This window comes from Hippopotamus amphibius, chromosome 6 (genome assembly GCF_030028045.1).
Source record: "Hippopotamus amphibius kiboko isolate mHipAmp2 chromosome 6, mHipAmp2.hap2, whole genome shotgun sequence".
Taxonomy (NCBI): Eukaryota; Metazoa; Chordata; class Mammalia; order Artiodactyla; family Hippopotamidae; genus Hippopotamus; species Hippopotamus amphibius.
In genome coordinates this window covers 111,994,602-112,013,009 of record NC_080191.1, presented here as the reverse complement: position 1 = coordinate 112,013,009, position 18,408 = coordinate 111,994,602, and the positions used below count along the sequence as shown (strand labels likewise).

The window sequence follows — 18,408 nt, the reverse complement described above, 5'->3', positions numbered from 1 at the left end:
CCTTCGGTTGCTACCCGCAATGACGTTTCCCCCTCGGGTCCCGCCCCTCCGGGGGCTTGGGATTTTGGGATTGGCCGATAGGTTTGCCGACACGGCGCCGATTGGGCTCTGCGACGTGAGTGACAGCGGGGCGGCCGCCGCGCCCGCCCGCCCGCCCTCCCCTTGGCCTCCCCAGCCCTCCCCGGGGTGCGAGTGTGTGCGGTGTTATGCCGGACAGGAGGGAGGCGACCGCGGCGGCTCCGTTTATTGTCCCTCTCGGCTAGTGGATGTGAGGAAGTCGGGCTGCGGCGCGGCCGACTCACGCAGCTTCGGCGGCGGCGACCACCCGGCTCCCGCTCCCAGAGGGCGGCCTCCGCGGAGCCTGAGGAACGGCAGGGCGCCGCCGCGTCCCCGCCGCGTCCGGACGCCCGAGCTGCCAGCCGCGCTCGCCCCCCGCACTCGGGGCCTCGGCCGGCCCAGCGGGGAGGAAGCAGCGCCGCCGCCCACCGCCGGCCTCCGTGTTTCCTGCTCCAGCGCCGCCTCCTCAGCGGCCGCGCTAGGCCCGGGCGCCGCGGCCGCGCGCCTCGAGTTTCAGGGCGGCGGGCGGCGCGGCCTCCTCGGCGGGCTCGGCCGGGCGTCCGCCCCGGGGTCGGCGATGGGGCGCGGGGGGCGGCACCGCTAGGAGCGCGGCAGGCGCGCGGTCGGTGCGGAGCGGCGGGGCCGGGCGGCCCGCGGGAGGCGGAGCGGCGGCCTCGGGCCGGGAGCGGAGGCGCGCGCCATGGCCAAGGCGGGCGGCGGCGGCGGCGGCGCGGGAGCCGGCGGCCACGGGGCGCTGACCTGGGTGGTGAGTGGGGGCTGCGGGGCAGGGCGGGGGTCCGGGCGGCGGCATTGTTCCGGGCCCGCCGCGGGGAGGCGGGGGGCGGGGGGGCTCCGCCCGGCGGATCGCGGTGGGTGTGGGGGAGGAGAGGGGGAAATCCGGGCCCCCAGACGCGCGCCCCGTCGGGGCGTCTGCCAGCGGCACCCCGCGCCCGCCCCTTTTCTTTCTTCTCTGCCTCCGCCGAGGCTCGGGCTGCGGGCGCGCGGCGTGCACTTGAAACTTTGGGGCACGAACCGTGAACAGGACACGGGGTCCCCGCTTCACCTCCTTTCCTGTTTCCCAGGCTTTTCTGGACGATGGGGCATGAGATGGCGGGGATGGCAGTGGTGCGTGTATGCCCGAGGTGGCCAGCGCTTGCTCCAAATGTGTCTTAAGAGAAGCCTGGAGAGGGGTGCGCGCCCGTCCGTGTGTGTACGCGCGCACGCGTGTGTGTTGTAAATGTAACCATTTCTGACGCTCCCATCTCCCAAAGGAGAATGGATTTGGTGGGGGAGGCGGCGACCGCAGTGTACACTTCAGTTCCGAGAGTCCTATTAGGTTGAAAGCGCGTTTGGGATGGCTCTTTCACAGCAGTGAATGTACTGTAGCTTGTCCATCTGTCACCGGGGGATTATTAAAAGAAGCGCTTACCTGCGTCAGCATCGCAGGTGAAACGGAGTGGGGGCTGCATGGAGAGTGTTGGAGAGGTGACTCGAGTGATTTGTCCTGGAGTTCAAGGATTTGGGCACTCAGTTCCTGCTGGGAAGTAGTAGAGGAGGGAAGACCTAGAGGGATCCAGTTCCCACGGCGGATCGATAATTCACCGGCGTTTCACTGGCTCAGCAGAGTTCAGACTAGGGTCAGTTCCTACGCACACACAAAAAGCCCAGCTCTGCCAACTGACTAGCTATCTAGGAGAAAAATAAAAAGCGTTACATTTTCCCAGGGACTTTCTATGCACCTTCCCTCTTTCAAAACACCCAAGGAAACTTTCATATTGGCATTTTTGTAAAGTTCTTCATTTTCTCTTTGTTTGGGTGAGGTTTACGTGAGTTGAGTCGCAGTTCTGCTGTATTGACAAGTATTCCCTGTAAAAAGCGTGTTACTGATAACAGGAAAATATTTTAACCATTTATGTTTGCATGCCAAGATGCTTTGCAAACTTGCCAGGCTCTCATTGTTGGATCTCTCCGAATTTTGTGTACTACTTCAGTAATGTAGTATGTATGAACAGACTAGAGCCAGGAGAAATAAAACGTCAGGTAGTAAGGTAGCCGTCCATGTGAACGTGGGGGTGGGGAGGGGGGAGGCTTGCATAAATGCAGAAGAGGCCTTCACCCTTGTTTCTAAAATCAAACAACTTCTGAAAATGGAGTTAGCCAGATGGTTCTCATTCACTGTTTGGAAGTGTTGAGGCCTGATGAGTGTTTCCTCTGCGGACCTCTGATTCTCTATAACGGTAAACATTTTGCTCCAAGGTTGATTTGGTTAGCTTTAACATTTAAAAGCAAATGTGTATATATATATATATGTTTACTGTTATTTAACTTTGTAGGTCATTAAATGACGAGTTTTTTTTTTAATTGAAGCTCAATAGGAAATTTTCCTTTCATTTACATAAGAAATTTCATGAAGCTTAGAGGGTTTCATTCAATATCAGAAAAATTCATTTGAAACTAAAATTGGCTTACTGATTAAAGATTTTCTCCTTATAAAACTATTATGGGAAATATAGTAAAAATAAGGAGTAAAAATCACTTAATCTTTTATTTATAAATTATATCTTCTGGTTGAATTAGAAATTTATTAAAGAGATAATAATTCCATAAGTCCACTTTAAGATTTGATGCTTGCTTTAAATTTAAGTAAGGTTATATGGGCAACTTTATGTCCATAATATACATCATTGACTGTAGACCATAGTTTAATTTTATGGGGGGGCAATATAGGGAGGTGGTTATGAGCATGGACTTTGATGTAGATTCTGATCCTGTCTTTCATATGTAGTCACTGGGACTTTGCACAGAGGGATTTAATCTTTCTAAGCCTGTTTCTTCATCTGTAAAATAAGGTTGCATTGATAATTAAATGAGATAATATATGTAGCACATTGCTGGTCTTAGTAAATACTTGTCTTTATTGGTGAAGTTCAAGAAGTATACACTGAGAAGAATAAAGTTGCTTTTAGATAAAATATCTTTGAGACAGAGTGAAAGCAGGTTATTCCTTTGCAGGACTTCAGGGGTTTGTTGCAGAGGTCATCTATTTCTAAAGAGGGTTAATTTTGCCTTCTTTATTGAAACATGTTATATTTTTACCTGCTTGTGGGTAACAGGAAGATATAAAAATGGAATTAGTCCCTGATATCATCCTTTTTGGGGGGTGGGGTGGGTATTGCCATGTGTTCCTGGTAGTAACTTGTGTTGGAATGTGTGCTACCAGGTAGTGTTAACATCATCACTGCAGAAAAGTTTACATTTCAGTATCTGAAACCACAAAGCAAAGTGGTTTAAGATTATTAACTTCTCTTTATAATAGTGCATTGGATTTGTGTTTGATTTGCAAATATCTTAAGATATTTAAAAAAATTAAAAAGTGAAAAATATAAGTACTATAGTAAAACTATTTTGAGTTAAAATTGACAACAGCTATGAAGGCTTCTCTGAAGCAAGCAGAATTTAGTTTGTAAAGCTTTGATTTGTAGACCCTAGTAATTATTTCCTTCAGTCAGTCTTTTATCAAGATTGAGTGGTTGCAAAAAATAAATTTGTGGAAATATTAGAATACAGTTAATCTCTATGTGAATATTGATCTTTTTCCCAGTACTACCCTAATTTGGTAGATTAAAAAAAAAAAAAAACCACTGTAATGGAAAATATTAAGCCTATAAAATTATGGTGGTCAGAATGGTATAAGGAGACACCCTCTATCACCAAGCTTCAGCAGTTACCAGCTCAAGGTTACCCACCTTTCCCCTTCTTATTTTGAAGCAAAGCAAATCCACTTTATCTATAAATATTTCAGTATTTATCTCTAAAATGTAAGTTTCTTAAATGTAAAATTACTATTAACATTGGAGTTTTTTTTAAAGTAAGATTCAGTGAAATATAAAACATTTGTTTTGGACTGTGAATATTTCTAATTTAGGAAACATGACTGTATTTAAATATTATTTGAAGATTTGTATTAAAAACTTTGTTTTAGTGGCTTATTATTGCAAGTCTGAACTCCTCAACCAGGCTTTCATACCACTTCTTTAATAAGCTGTGTGCCAATTGAAATTTATTCCATATCATCCTCATAGTTAGATTTACTTCTTCACTTGTCCCCTGGGCATCATGTTTGTTTTTGTTACTTTGCGTGCTTATCTTCCAGCAGGAATGCCTCTTTCTCTTCCTTTTACCAGTCTAAATCTTAATTACTTTTCAAGGCTAGCTCAGAGTCTCACCAAATGTTTATCCTCCAGTTTATACTCATGTTTTTCTGTTACCCTTATGGATCATAAAATAAAAATGTCTTTCTTTTTAATGTAACTTTCATGTGATACTTTTAACAATTAGTTCATCAGCTCCTAACCTCAGAGACCATGTATCCTTTATAGTTTTTAGCAAAGAGCTGGATACCTAATCCAACCTCAGTTATTGCTAACCAATTAGATAATTGACATAGTAACTTTCTGAAGTCTTCTGTCATTCTTAGAACAAGTGATTAGGTAGCAGTGTTCTTTAGATACATTCTCAAGTAACTAATTGCAGTATTTAGAAACAAGTTTTACAAATTGTGCTAACTTTTCTGAATAGAAGTGGGTGTGTTCACCAGTAGTTTCAGATGTGTTAAATACTTAGGTAATAGCAACAGTTGCATTTTATTAAGTACATTTTTTTAAAAGCCTCTTTTTGTGTTTTTAAAAATCTTGATACAAATAGGACCCAGTTTTAAAGAAGTGAGAATCTGTGTAATTATTCCCATTTGCAGAGAAGGAATCAGGGGCTTACAGATTAGGTAACAAACTGTTGATCACATGACTAAGGCAGAGGTGGGATTTAAACCAGGCCTATGTTCTTAACCATCATTTACACATTCCCGGGGCTTAAAAACAGTAACAACCAAAACAGTTTGTCTTTATATGGTGATATCACAGGGTAAAACAAAGCCTCCTGGGGAATGCCTATATATCTCTTTCTACTAACCTTTCTTTTACTTTCACACAAAAAGCTAGGGAGTACACTTCCTTTTTAGCATGTATGTATTTTAAATAATAATATACATGTGATACTTTTAAGAGTGGGGGGGCTCCAAAATCTCATCACCTGGTTTCATAACACAGCTTCTTCAATACTAGCTTTGTTAGTTTAAATTCTTCAGACTTCAGTTTCCTTGCTGTGAAAAAGGAATCATTAGTAATGGTGTCTACTTCATGGAGTTTTTATGAGGAGTGAGAGTATTCATATAATTCACACAATGCTCTGCACATGGTAAGCTCTTAGATGAGTGTACACATACACGCTTGTCTTCCCCTCTTCATTTTTAAAAAATCCAGTGAGGACTTCCTAGGTGGCGCAGTGCTAAAGAATCCGCCTGCCAATGCAGGGGACACTGGTTCGAGCCCTGCCCTGGGAAGATTCCACATGCCGTGGAGCAACTAAGCCCGTGTGCCACAACTATTGAGCCTGTGCTCTAGAGCCCATGAGCCGCAACTACTGAGCCCATGTGCCACAACTATTGAAGCCCATGCGCCTAGAGCCCGTGCTCCACAACAAGAGAAACCACTACAATGAGGAGCCTGCACACCACAATGAAGAGTAGCCCCCACTCTCAGCAACTAGAGAAAGCCCGTGTGCAGCAACAAGACCCAACGCAGCCAATAAATAAATAAAATAAATAAATTTATATTAAAAAAAATCCAGTGATCAGTCTTTGCACTTCTTGTGTCTGAGAAAAATTTTTTGTATTGCAAAATGGTCATTGCCATAAGTCTATTTAATGTTCATCACCATACATAGTTACATAATTTTTTTCCTTGTGATGAAAACTTTAAAAATATACTTGTAGGGCTTCCCTGGTGGCACACTGGTTAAGAATCCGCCTGCCAGTGCAGGGAACATGGATTCGATCCCTGGGTCAGGCAGATCCCACGTGCCTCGGAGCAGCTAAGCCCGTGTGTTGCAACTACTGAGCCTGTGCTCTAGAGCCCGAGAGCCACAGCAAGAGAAGCCATTGCAGTGAGGAGCCCATGCACCACAACAAAGAGTAGCCCCCGCTCGCCACAACTAGAGAAAGCCTGCGCACAGCAATGAAGACCCAACACAGCCAATAAATACATATATATATATATATATATATATACTGGTAACAACTTTCGAATATACAACATAGTATTATTAATAGTATTATTATTACTGGGCACCTTACTGTACCTTACATCCTCAAGACTTATAACTGGAAGTTGTATCTTTTGAACACCTTCACTTACTCCTTCCTCTCCCCCCTCGGCCAACTTTGGCAACCACGAATTCTCTTTATCTGTGTTTGGCTTTTTTGTTTTGTTTTAGATTCCACATGTAAGTAAGATCATACAGTATTTTTGTCTTTCTCTGACTTATTTCACCAAACATAATGTCCTTTAGCCCCTTAGAACTACCCATGTTGTCCCAAATGGCAAGGTTTCATTCTTTTTTATGACTAAATATTCCATTGTATGTAAACACCACATTTTATTTATCCATTCATCCATTGACAGACATTTACGTTGTCTCCTTGTCTTAGCTATTGTAAACAGTGCTGCCGTGAAGATGGGGGTGCATATTTCTTTTCAAATTAGTGTTTTCATTTTCTTCATGTAAATACCCAGGAATGGAGTTGCTGGATCATATGGTAACTCTATTTTAAATTTTTTGAGGGACTTTCATACTGTGTTGGATAGTGGCTGCACCAATTTACAATCCCACCAAAAAGCGCGAGGGTCCCTTTTCTCCACATTCTGCCCATACGTTATTTTGATAACAACCATTCTAATAGGTGTGAGGTGACGTCTCGTGTGGTTTTGATTTGCATTTCCCTGAGATGAGTGATGTTGAGCACCTTTTCTTATACTTGTTGGCCATCTGTATGTCTTCTTTGGAAAAATGTCAGTTTAGACCCTCTGCCCATTTAAAAATTTTTCTTTCTTTCTTTCTTTCTTTTTTTTTGGCCACAGCATGCAGGATCTTAGCTTCCCTGCACTGGGAGTTTCCCTGCATGGAGTCTTAACCACTGGCTGGCCGGCCAGGGAAATCCTTGCAATATAGTTTTAAGTTTGGGAGTGTGTTGCTTCCAGCTTTATTCTTCTTTTTCAAGACTGCTTTGGCAATTCAGGGTCTTTGTGTTCCATATAAATGTTAAGATTGTTCTATTTCTGTAAATAATGTTGGAATTTTGATAGGGATTGCATTGAATCTGCAGACTGCCTTGGGAAGTATGGACATTTTAGCAATATTCTCATTCATGCACGTAAAATTTTTTTCCATTTATTTTTGTTTTCGGTTTCTTTAATCAGTGTCTTATAGTTTTCAGTAGACAGGTCTTTTACCTCCTCGGTTAAATTTATTCCTGGGTAGGCACTTCCCTGGCGGTCCAAGTGGTTAAGACTCCGTGCTCCTACTTCAGGGTGTGCGGGTTTGATCCCTGGTTGGGGAACTAAGATCCCACGTGCTGCTTGGTGCAGAAAAAAAAAAAAGTTTTCCTAGGTATTTTAATTCTTGTTGCGGTTGCAGTTGTAAGCAGGATTTTCTCAGTTTGTCTTTCTGATAGTTCATTGTTGGTTTACAGAAACAACAGGTTTTTGTATATTGATTTTTGTATCCTGCAATTTTACTAAATTTGTTTATTCTAATAGTTTTATGGTGGAGTCTTAGGGTTTCCTCTACATAGTATCATTTCCTCTGCAGCTAGTGACAGTTTTAATTTCTTTCTGATTAGGATGCTTTTTAGAGAAAGTACACTTTTAAATTTTCACTTATGGACATTTAAGCATTTTATTAAGTATCCCTCATCTTCCACCTTTCCTTGTCCCTTGGTTTGGGAGGGCATTTTTGGAGACGCATTGATGGGAGACACATTGATGGGAGACACATTGTTGGTTTTTGTTTGTATTAATGGTAGGTGGAAAACACGGCCCTCTCCATATGGGTGAAATGTGGCTAAAATGAATATCAAAGCATGGAGCCCTGAGGGAGAGAAGAAGAGGAGGAGATTTTATAAAAGGGTAATGTGGAGTCTGAGGGAGTCTTTATAGAAGTTAGGAGAATAAGCCTGTTGCTAAGCTTTTGGTGGTCCCACTCTTGTTGGCTTGGTGATGGTGAGATTTCTGTTTCTGCTGAGTGAATGAGTAGCTTAGTTCCTTTTTTGCACCAACTGACAAACCATCTCCTTTCCCCTCTTTGGCAGCAATTCATTCTCCCAGAGAAAAATAGAAAGAAACTATGGGTGATTGCCCCAAATTGCTGTATCTCAGGTGACTACTCTATGAATGGAAGAATCCTTCTTTTTACAGAATGATCCTGGTACATACTCTTTCTGAAATTAGGAGTTTGTTTTATTGGAATGTTTTTCTTTTCTGGTAATTGAGATGTATTCCTGATAAAGGTTGAGTCTTCAATAAGTATTAAATCTATATTCTTTTATTAGGAGTTAGCAATATTGCAAAAGTGCTATAAGAGATTAACATTTTAAAATAGATTTTGTGTATTATTTTGACATTTTTGTTATAATTTAAAAATTGTCAATAATGCATTGTTTAACATGGCAGCCAGCTTTTGAACTTTAGAAAAAGTCAATTATGGCATCTTCATATGTATAAATCACAAATGATAGAATTAAAATGTTTTTTTAGATAGGTGAAGGATATTTATCTTAATATGGGTTTGTTCTGCATTTTCACTGTCTTTGGTTTTATGTAGGAATGAAAATGTTGCCCTGAGTGCTTAGGTTCCAGTGTAATTTGGTGCTGGAGTTATTTATTACCATAAATAGTTTGGTGCTTTGTCCGCACAAAGACAATAAAATAAATTACAATTAAGCTTAGTTCCTAAGATTTCAATTTTATCAAACCTTAATGAAAATTTATTCCGAATGCTCTTGATATTTGACTGTTTTCAAGGGCATACTGTTAATTTTTATTCAATGTGGAATACTTAGTGGAATTGCTATAGTACAAGATACAGTATTACTGTGAGCATATAAGATAAGGCTGAATCATTTTTTAATCAGAAGACCCCTTGTTTTCAACATTGAAAATGAGCATGATTCTGTTAGCCTATAGGTATCAAATGTATGTCACTCTCCTTTTCATCTGTGGGATTGAGAGTGCTCTTATAAATGTGTAGATATGAGTTTGCTGGACTGTTTTTGTAGAAGGTAATTTCATGATTTCTTTTCTGAGTATTATCAGCAACAGTGTTTAAACTGAATTTCTACTCAGTGTGATTTCTTCTTAAGAGCTCCAGATAGTGGTAATGATAGCTGTGGGGAAGGTGATCAGTGAACTTTTCTCACGTAGCTTCTCTGTTCTCAGGTGAAGGATGCTTGTATTCACACCTGTTTGTTATAGGGATGGGGCCATCCCATTGAAGGGCATGGGGAGTTGCCCTCTCTCCCTTTACCCTCAGATTTTGAATTTTAGAGGCCTGGACAATATTCAGGGAGCAACTTTGTGCTAATAAGCAGGAGCTACAAGAGACAGTTAATCCAGGCTTCTGTCAGAAAAGCTGACAGACCTCTCAGGGGCAGCCCTCCTGCGTCTGCTGCTCTGAGTCAGTGCGTAGTGCAGGCTGCTGCTGGTTGAGAGTAGGAAGGTTCCTGCTTTCTACACTGCCAGAACCACCAGCTTGTTTGTTTTGGTTTCACTTACCTTTTTGCCTAGATTCTAATGAGAAAGTTGGAGCTGCAGAAGTAATAAGTAGCTGCAAACAGTGCCTCTAGAAAAAAAAAAAAACCTTCAATTTTATTCTAGCTTAATTATATTTTCACATACATGGATTAACAAGATTTTTAAATACTTTACTATGTTTATTGTAGAAAATTAGGAAATGTTTATCAGAAAGGAAAATGAAAAAATTTCTACTTCTCACGAATAATTTTTATTGATATTCTGTTGGGTATATAGTATTTCATATTTTTTCCTAGAAATGTATATATTGTGTGTAATTTTTTTTCTTACGCAAGTGGGCTCATATTTTATATTCTTTTTAAACTTTGTTCACTAAGCGGTATAGTTTTAATAAGCTACTAATTTAAAAATTGATTATATATAACTTTATAATTTTATATAAAAGTTATAGTAAGAGAAGTTTATAATTAACACATCTATTTTTTGGTATAGGTAATTAAAAATATTTACTCAATGAAATATCCAGGTTTAAAAGTTTATATACAGTTTTAGAAATTATTAAGTATTGTCATTGAGAGTTGATTCGAAATAGCTACAAATCATCTATTTTATTATGAAATTCTATAAACAATATGTATTCCTTAATGCTTTTCATTACTTTAAATAGAATGGTACCCTTTTTCTTTCCTCAATACAGTTATATGACATTTAGGAAGAAATATTTTGGTATAAAATGTTTTTAAGTATATTGTCACACTTTTTTTTTAAGCTTCTTTTGTTTTCAACTTTTTATTTTGCATAGGAGTACAGCCAGTTAACAATGTTGTGATAGTTTCAGGTGCACAGCAAAGCGACTCAGCCATACATATACACATATCCATTCTCCCCCAAATTCCCCTCCCATCCAGGCTTATTTTGTTTTAATATTTACGTATTATATTCCTGGAGAAAATTACAAATAGTAATCTGACAAAGTCAACTACATTTTACATAGTCTTTGATTTTTGAGACCTTATTCTAGCAAGAATGACAACTTTTTTAAATTGATAGGGATATGGTAGGTGCAAACCAAACATTCCCTGTTGTCATGTACCCATTTGGGAGGAAGAGATGGCGACTGGTTGTAAGGGGATGTGGAAAAAGTTATAAATTCTTGAAAAAGAAGTGAGATAGGGCTTTATCCCTGTTTTCCATACCAGTGTGCCACTTTAGCTCAGTGTTAACTCATCAGGGCCAAAGGCAGAAGCCTCTGTTGGAGTCTAATCTTAAAAATGTTTTCTTTGTGGTGGGGTTTATTTTGGAGGAGTAGCCTGAAATAGGAAAGCCTTTACTTGCATGGTTGTTACAAGTTCCTGAACCTTATGCCAAAATTGAAACAGTTCTAAGTTAATGGTGAGAGGTTACTGTTATCTACCTTTGAATGCATAGCATTTATCATCCTCAAGCACTTTCTTAAAGAGTGTGATCTTAGTCACTATGATCTTTATTCTAGCCATTGAGGCCCCATTTTAAAAAATCAGTTATGTTTTTATTATTAGTTGTGTTTCTATAAATTATCTCATCTCGAAAAGCAAGGAACATGATTAGAAATTTGGAGACTATCTGGCATTTTAAAAATACAGTTCATTTTTTCTGGCCAGCTAGTTCATCATCTAATTAACTTGACAGAAATAGAATATGAAGATTTTATGAAACAGAACTTTCTTATGTCCAAAGCTACTTTTAATTGAGCAGTGTTAATAGCTAACCTTACAAATGAAAGAATGTGTAAGAAAATCTTTTTAATTTTATGTAAAATTTATGGCATTGGAAGATTGTAATTGATGTTTGAATTTCCATAGATTTTGCCTGTTAAAATTCTTGTCCTGGTTTAGACTACTCAAAAGTTATGTATTTTGATTTTTAAACATACGTTTGACATGTTTTTAGAAGTAATAACTTTAAAGATGACGGTATGGTTGTGCCTAGGTCTTGAAGTGGTGTATTGCTTGTTCACATGCACAAAATCTCTTTGCCCCCCCCCCCCATTGTTTGTCTTCTGATTATTTCATTTCTACTGAAATTCAAAGACTTGTGAAAATTTCATTGTGTCTTATGTTTGAGTTATTTTTGGACTCTGAAAAAACAGGTCATCCCACTAACTTTCTCTTCGTGGGATGTCTTAGTTGTCAGCAGTAGGGAATCCCAAAAGGAGAGAGATGTGTTCTTTGATGCTGTTAAGAAGACAGGGAAATCTCCAGACCTTGGGAGTTTTTGTTTGGGATCCTTATCCGCTGTAGGAATTAGAATTAGGGTCACAACTTCTGCCTCCTTGGAATTGGCAGAGAAACTGGAATTATAGGGTGCCTCAGTAATGGGCCATTAGTGCTGGTATGTAAGGAATTATTGGCATGACCTACAAAAGTGAAGTTTGAGATTTCTTAAAACCATGCTTAGTATTCTCAGCCCTGTCAGTATATACTAACTACATAGGTTACTATTTTGTGTAGGTTATTTTTGCTCACTCTTTAAAGGCAGAGACTTACATCGGGAAGCTTTTGGGAGCCCTGCAGCCAGCAGGGTTGTAACCTGTAACCTGATAAGAACTCACATTCCTTGGAAAGTTTTGAAGTCTACAAAAATTAACCTATCTTACAGAAATGGGAAATATTTATTTAATAGTTGTAGGCTATTCTAGCTCTTCTGGTGACTTTGTATACCTACTTTTTGGGCTCAATCAAAACTGTAGTTAGTTTCACACTGTGTTATAGAAAGAACTAGACTGTCAGTAAATAGACCTGTGTTCTCTTTAGAACTTAAAAATCAGAGCCTGAAAGATAGGTTCTCTCTCTAACAGCAAAATTATGTGTCCATATACATTTTAGTTTACCCCTTGGTAGGTTATTTAAATTTGATTTTTTGGTTAATTTTAGACTCTTTTTGATCAGAACAATGCTGCAAAAAAAGAAGAGTCAGAAACTGCAAACAAAATTGATTCTTCAAAGAAGTTGTCTGTCGAGAGAGTGTATCAGAAAAAGACACAACTTGAACATATTCTCCTTCGTCCTGATACGTACATTGGGTCGGTGGAGCCATTAACACAGGTAATTATTGTTTTATTGAAATTAGATATGTATCTATATCTACTTGTGGTTATATGCTTTGTGAGTACATAATTTCATGTCTCTGGTAATAACGCAAAGTAGCGAGAGAGATCTAAGAGGTAGAAATGTCTATTTTTTACTAGAGATTAAGAAACTAGGAGATTAAAAAATTAGGAGATAAAAACTATCTGAGAAGCAATAGAGTATAGAGAAGTATACAGTAAATGGTGCTATATGAACTTTTTAAAAGTTCTTAAGTTCATGCTGTAATTTATTTTAAATTCTAGAACTTATAAATACGTATTAATGACTGTAGTTTAATGGTTACTGTAGACTTGGTTTACACATATTATTTGATTCTAGCAGTTTTGGGAAGTAGGTACTATTATCTCCATTTTATACATGAGGACACTGAAGTTTAAATAAATTTAAGTAACTTGCTCAGATCTCTCAACTAGTGAGAGCTGGGATTCAAAGCTAGATGTCTTTGACTCCAAAATCATGCTGCATTCATACTGCGTTACTCTGTGCTACTTATACTGTAGAAAAATATAATGTGTGAAGTAAAAGTGTAAAGTAAATATAATTTTGGTTTTTTTCCTATTTTATTTACTGTTTCTAACAATTTTTGGTGCCTTATATTAAAGCTGACTTTATGTATGAGTAAGAGTACGGACGATACAAAACGAACAATTGCTCAATTTTGAGGCTATTCACATTAAGTATGAATACAGCGAGGGTGGCTGCAACTGAAGTTGTATGTGTTTATCTACTTTGAAGATCTGAGTATTTACAGACTAAATGACAAATATGGGTTTATGCTTTGTAAAGCTGAGGTTAAATACTTTTTACTTTATAAGTTCTTTTGAATTTTTCTCTCAATGCAGCTCATGTGGGTGTATGATGAAGATGTAGGAATGAATTGCAGAGAGGTTACCTTTGTGCCGGGTTTATACAAGATCTTTGATGAAATTTTGGGTGAGTACTTGCTTAAGATTTAATGCTTCTATCGATATCATTATAATGTCCCTATGTATGTAAAGCCAGATATAAAGTTTAAAGGCATATCTCTGGTTTTTATGCTGAGTATAAATGTTCTTCAAACAATCCATATTACCTCCTATAATACGTTCATATGTCTGGGCATCATGTCTTTGTGTTTCGGTTTGTTCACCTGTAAAATGCATGTGTTGTATTTGATCAGTGTCTCAAGGTCAGTGTGTGGTCCTGTACGTGCAGTCGTCTCCAGGCTGCTCACCTCCCAGTCACTGGGGAGGGCACGTTAAAAATAGAGATTCCAGGGCCTGATCCTTGCAGCTTCAGTTAGTTTGAGGTGAGACACATAAAACTGTTTTTCACCAACACATTAGGTATTTCTCTTGGGCAACCAGGTTTAACAACCATTGTTCCAAATACCTCTGTCTTTTCTAAATCACAAGATTAATTAAATCACAATGAAGTGTGGATGCCTAATTGACTCTTAGGGAAGGCTTGCACTTTGGGAACGTTTTTAGCCAAGGATTGTCTAAAGAGGCTCATCAGTGCCACTTGAGGTTTCCCACCAGGGTTGTGTGGGTCTCTCGAAGCTCCTTTCTGTCTTTGGGAAAAGGATAGGAGAGTAAAACTGGTTACTTACATTTTGTACTTTTCATTCTTGTTTCCCAACTGTCCGCCTGTTTTACTTCTAGGTTACACAGTGTTTATTAGGAACATATTCCTTCTGTGACTGAAGTTCAGTTTGACTTTTAGCTTGTGTTCAAATTTTACTGAAGCTGTGGTTAATGTATGTAAATATTACCAGTTATAGTTCGTAGGATTTAAAATTTTGATTTCTAAGGATGCTAAAAAGTTCCTTTCTAATTCAAAAATAACTTGTATCAGCTCAATCTGTCTATAAAATCACTAGTTTCTTGAAGGAGATCAAGAGGAAATAGTTGTTACCAACGTAAAATATAATTAAACCCGATTTTCTACTTTTAGACCTGGATAAGGGGATTGTAAACTGCAGATGTTTGTTTTCATTTAATTTGTTTTTATATATCACAAAGTCATCCCCCCCACCTTGTTTTGTGGTAGAAGACATGACAGTAATTTGGTGTGATATAAAATTTAAGAATATTATTTGGAAAATAAGATTTTGTATTAGCAGTTAGCAGTATTATTTTCATTAACTATTACCATATGTGAATGTTTACATTAAGTAGTGATGCACATGCAGCTGTATGTTTATGTATGTTTGTTTATTATAACTTTTTATATATTTTATTACTTATCAAAATATTTGATTTTGTAGTTAATGCAGCCGACAATAAACAGAGGGATAAGAACATGACCTGTATTAAAGTTTCTATTGATCCGTAAGTATATTTCAAGTTTAATTTTTTATGCTAAGTTGTTTTATTCAGATGTTCAAATTTGAACATTCCTCAAATGAATAATGCAGCATACAGTTAGTACTCTTGAGTTTCTTGTTGCTTGAGGCCTTGTTATTTTTGCCTCTTTTAGCCAGAATGCTGTCCTCTTAAAGTTTCCTCTGTAGTTCATGATCTTTTTCTCTGAAGTGTTCAGTACTTCCTCGAGGGAGCACTTGGAGACCATTTTCCTCCCTTTTTGATGCTGTGGATGTTTCCGCTGCTAGAATAATCAGTCTTTTTTTTTCTTACTTTTGCTTTGGTACTCAAGCCTACGGGCTATTGCTAGTACTATTCCAGTTACATTATGGGTTAAATTTACTTTTCATAACCAACATTTGGGCTTTCCTGTTATTTATAACATAATTTGTAAATTGGGAACTGCTGATATTATAGAATATATACCAGGTGTTCAGCTAATCACAATGGTTTTTTTTTTTTTTTTTGGGAGGACTGAGGGGGAGTGAAAATAATAGTTTTAAGTTAGAAATACTTTATCCTGTTTTCACCAGTATGCCTTTTGTAAGCTATTACATTTATTCTTTATAATTAGTAATGTAGCGTGATTTCAAGATTTTTTTCTTTAACATGAAAATTTAGTAATTCAATTATAGCCTTATGTCAATAATCTAATGTCAGAGGACATGGTTAAGATAAATGATATAATAAAAATATAATTTGTGTTTGGTTATACCATGAAATTGACTGTATCTTATATGAAAATATCACAACATAACTATACTGTTGAAGTTCTTGAGTTTTCTTTTCCTTTTTTTTTTAAATTTTTCATTTGCATCATTTCTATAGTAAATACATTCTTGAGAATTTATATGGTAAGATTAACAGGACACATAAGTTACAACTTATGCAGGCACTTAAAAGGAAATTTTAGCTGTCAAGATTTATTTTCTTCCATATTTAGGAAATTGTCAGTTAAAAATGGTATTATGTTTTAGGAGAGCTGGTAAGGAGTAATAGATGTTGAATTTTTTATATCTTTAAGCTTTTTTAAAAGTCAGAACTGAAAGGCTCTGAAAAATAAGGAAAAAGGCCTCTTCTTAAATATGTTCTTGGTGAAGGTGGTTATGATATTTGCTTCTTTTATCTTGTTTTGACCGCATTGATCCAACGATGTGGACTTAAAAAGGTTATATAGAACCCCATCATAACAAAGTGATCAAGAAGTGAGCTATAAAACATCTCTGTAGGCCAAATAATGACTCTTGGTAGCAGGCTTTACTTTGAGTTTATTATAGATTTTGGACAAAGTAATTCTAAGTAACTAGTGCCTTTACTGCTCTCTAACTCCCTTTTCATTCAACAGACATTTTTGTGTGACCATAAGAGTGACATAGAATTATAACTAAATTTATTTGGTTCTTAATGGCAATCAGATAAGTTTCTTTTTTCTTATTTACCTCTACATCATTTTTTTAAAAATAAATTTATTTTTAGGCTGCGTTGGGTCTTTGTTGTGTGTGGGTTTTTTCTAGTTGTGGCGAGCAGGGGCTACTGTTCGTTGCAGTGCACAGGCTTCTCATTGTGATGGCTTCTCTTGTTGTGGAGCACAGGCTCTAGAGTGCAAGCTCAGTAGTTGTGGCACATGGGCTTAGCTCCTCTGCGGCATGTGGAAATCTTCCCGGACCAGGGGTTGAACCCATGTCGCCTGCATTGGCAGGCAGATTCTTAACCACTGCGCCACCAGGGAAGTCCCTCTATATCATTTTAACTGCTTCTGCTGGAAAGTTCTTTTATTTCAGTATAAAACAAAAATTCATGGTCGACTACTCCAAGGAAAAAAGGGTGAAGATAGTATATTTTTCACCTCTCCTTTCCTATTTTACTTTTGTTTATAGATTATTGATGAGACTGTTGAATCTTTCTCCTGCTTTTAATTAAAATACATATTTTATACATACACACACATTCAAAATTGGCAATAGACAACCATTTTGGGAGATGTTGCTGATCCTTATATTTTATTATTTATTTATATTTTGTCAGTTTTAACAATAAAATTTTGACTTTTTTTGTAAATTTTGTAAATATTCTCCCATAAAATCATTGCTTATGTTTTTCCTTTACTACACATATTTCAGAATTAATGGTACTTTTATTAAAATAAATTTTATTTCAGAGATGTAATTTTTGCTTACGTTAGATTTCTAACTTAAGAAGTCATTTTAAAGCAGAATTCAGATGGGGAAAAGTGCTGTTAGGCCATTTATTTTATTGACCCACTTTGCTCTCCATTTTTTTACATTCTTTGGGTTTCATTCTTTTTAACATTTTTGTATAGCAGATTTTATTTTTCTCTGTGTATGTACATGAACTCTTTGTGTAAAAGAGAGGTTAAATTTTGATAGTTAATGGGTTAAGTGTAGAGGATACACAGCATAGCTTAGCTTTCATTCCTCTTTTGATACTACTCCATGACTTGGGGATAAAATTTAAGTAAACAGCCGTGATTGTAAAAGACGTGGGTATAGATTGGCAAGGGATGCCATGCAGGATTTGGACAGCAATTCTAGAAAGTTAGAGAATTTGAAGCAACTGCTTACAGGGGAGATTAAAACTCATTAAATAGTACAATGGTTAGGATTGAAACAACTTATTTGCTGGCATCTATTTGGTTAAAAACAAAAAAACGTTGAAAGCACATTAACCAGAGTTCTGTTTCTCTAGCTTAAGTATTCTTGTTTATTTAAGGTTGAAACTCTTAAAGCTGTAGCTTTCAAAACATAATACACACTCATACTGAAATATATATACATATATGTATACATTTTAAAAAAATTATTAATTTTATTTATTTTTGGCTGTGTTGGGTCTTTGTTGCTGCACAGGGTCTTTCTCTAGTTGCGGCGAGCAGGGGCCACTCTTTGTTGCCATGCGGTGGCTTCTCTTTGCAGAGCATGGGCTCTAGGGCACATGGACTTCAGTAGTTGTGGTGTGTGTGCTCAGTAGTTGTGGCTCACGGCCTCTAGAGCACAGGCTGAGTAGTAGTGCACATGGGCTTAGTTGTTCCGCGGCATATGGGATCCTCCCAGACCAAGGATCGAACCTGTGTCCCCTGCATTGGCAGTTGGGTTCCCAACCACTGCACCCGCCACCTAGGAAATCCCACATATACATTTTAAAAAATTGCCTTCTATATACTATTTTGCATCTTTATATTTTTATTTGACATACTGTGGACAGCCCTCTTTATTA

General features: G+C 38.2%; 1 protein-coding gene across 3 annotated transcripts in view; it reads left to right on the top strand.

The window, feature by feature from the left end:
- Positions 1-629: 629 nt before the first annotated feature.
- TOP2B (DNA topoisomerase II beta) overlaps positions 630-18,408 on the top strand; it is a 58,291-nt gene continuing 40,512 nt past the window's right edge. The window contains exons 1-4 of one of the 3 annotated variants that reach the window (XM_057740060.1): positions 630-823; positions 12,629-12,784; positions 13,672-13,762; positions 15,078-15,141. In XM_057740060.1, coding sequence (XP_057596043.1) covers positions 758-823; positions 12,629-12,784; positions 13,672-13,762; positions 15,078-15,141 — 377 coding nt within the window. In that variant the 5' untranslated portion in view covers positions 630-757. Of the gene's footprint in view, positions 824-8,352; positions 8,377-12,613; positions 12,785-13,671; positions 13,763-15,077; positions 15,142-18,408 lie in introns of those variants that run through there. The other 2 variants (XM_057740059.1, XM_057740062.1) reach the window with 2 other exon arrangements.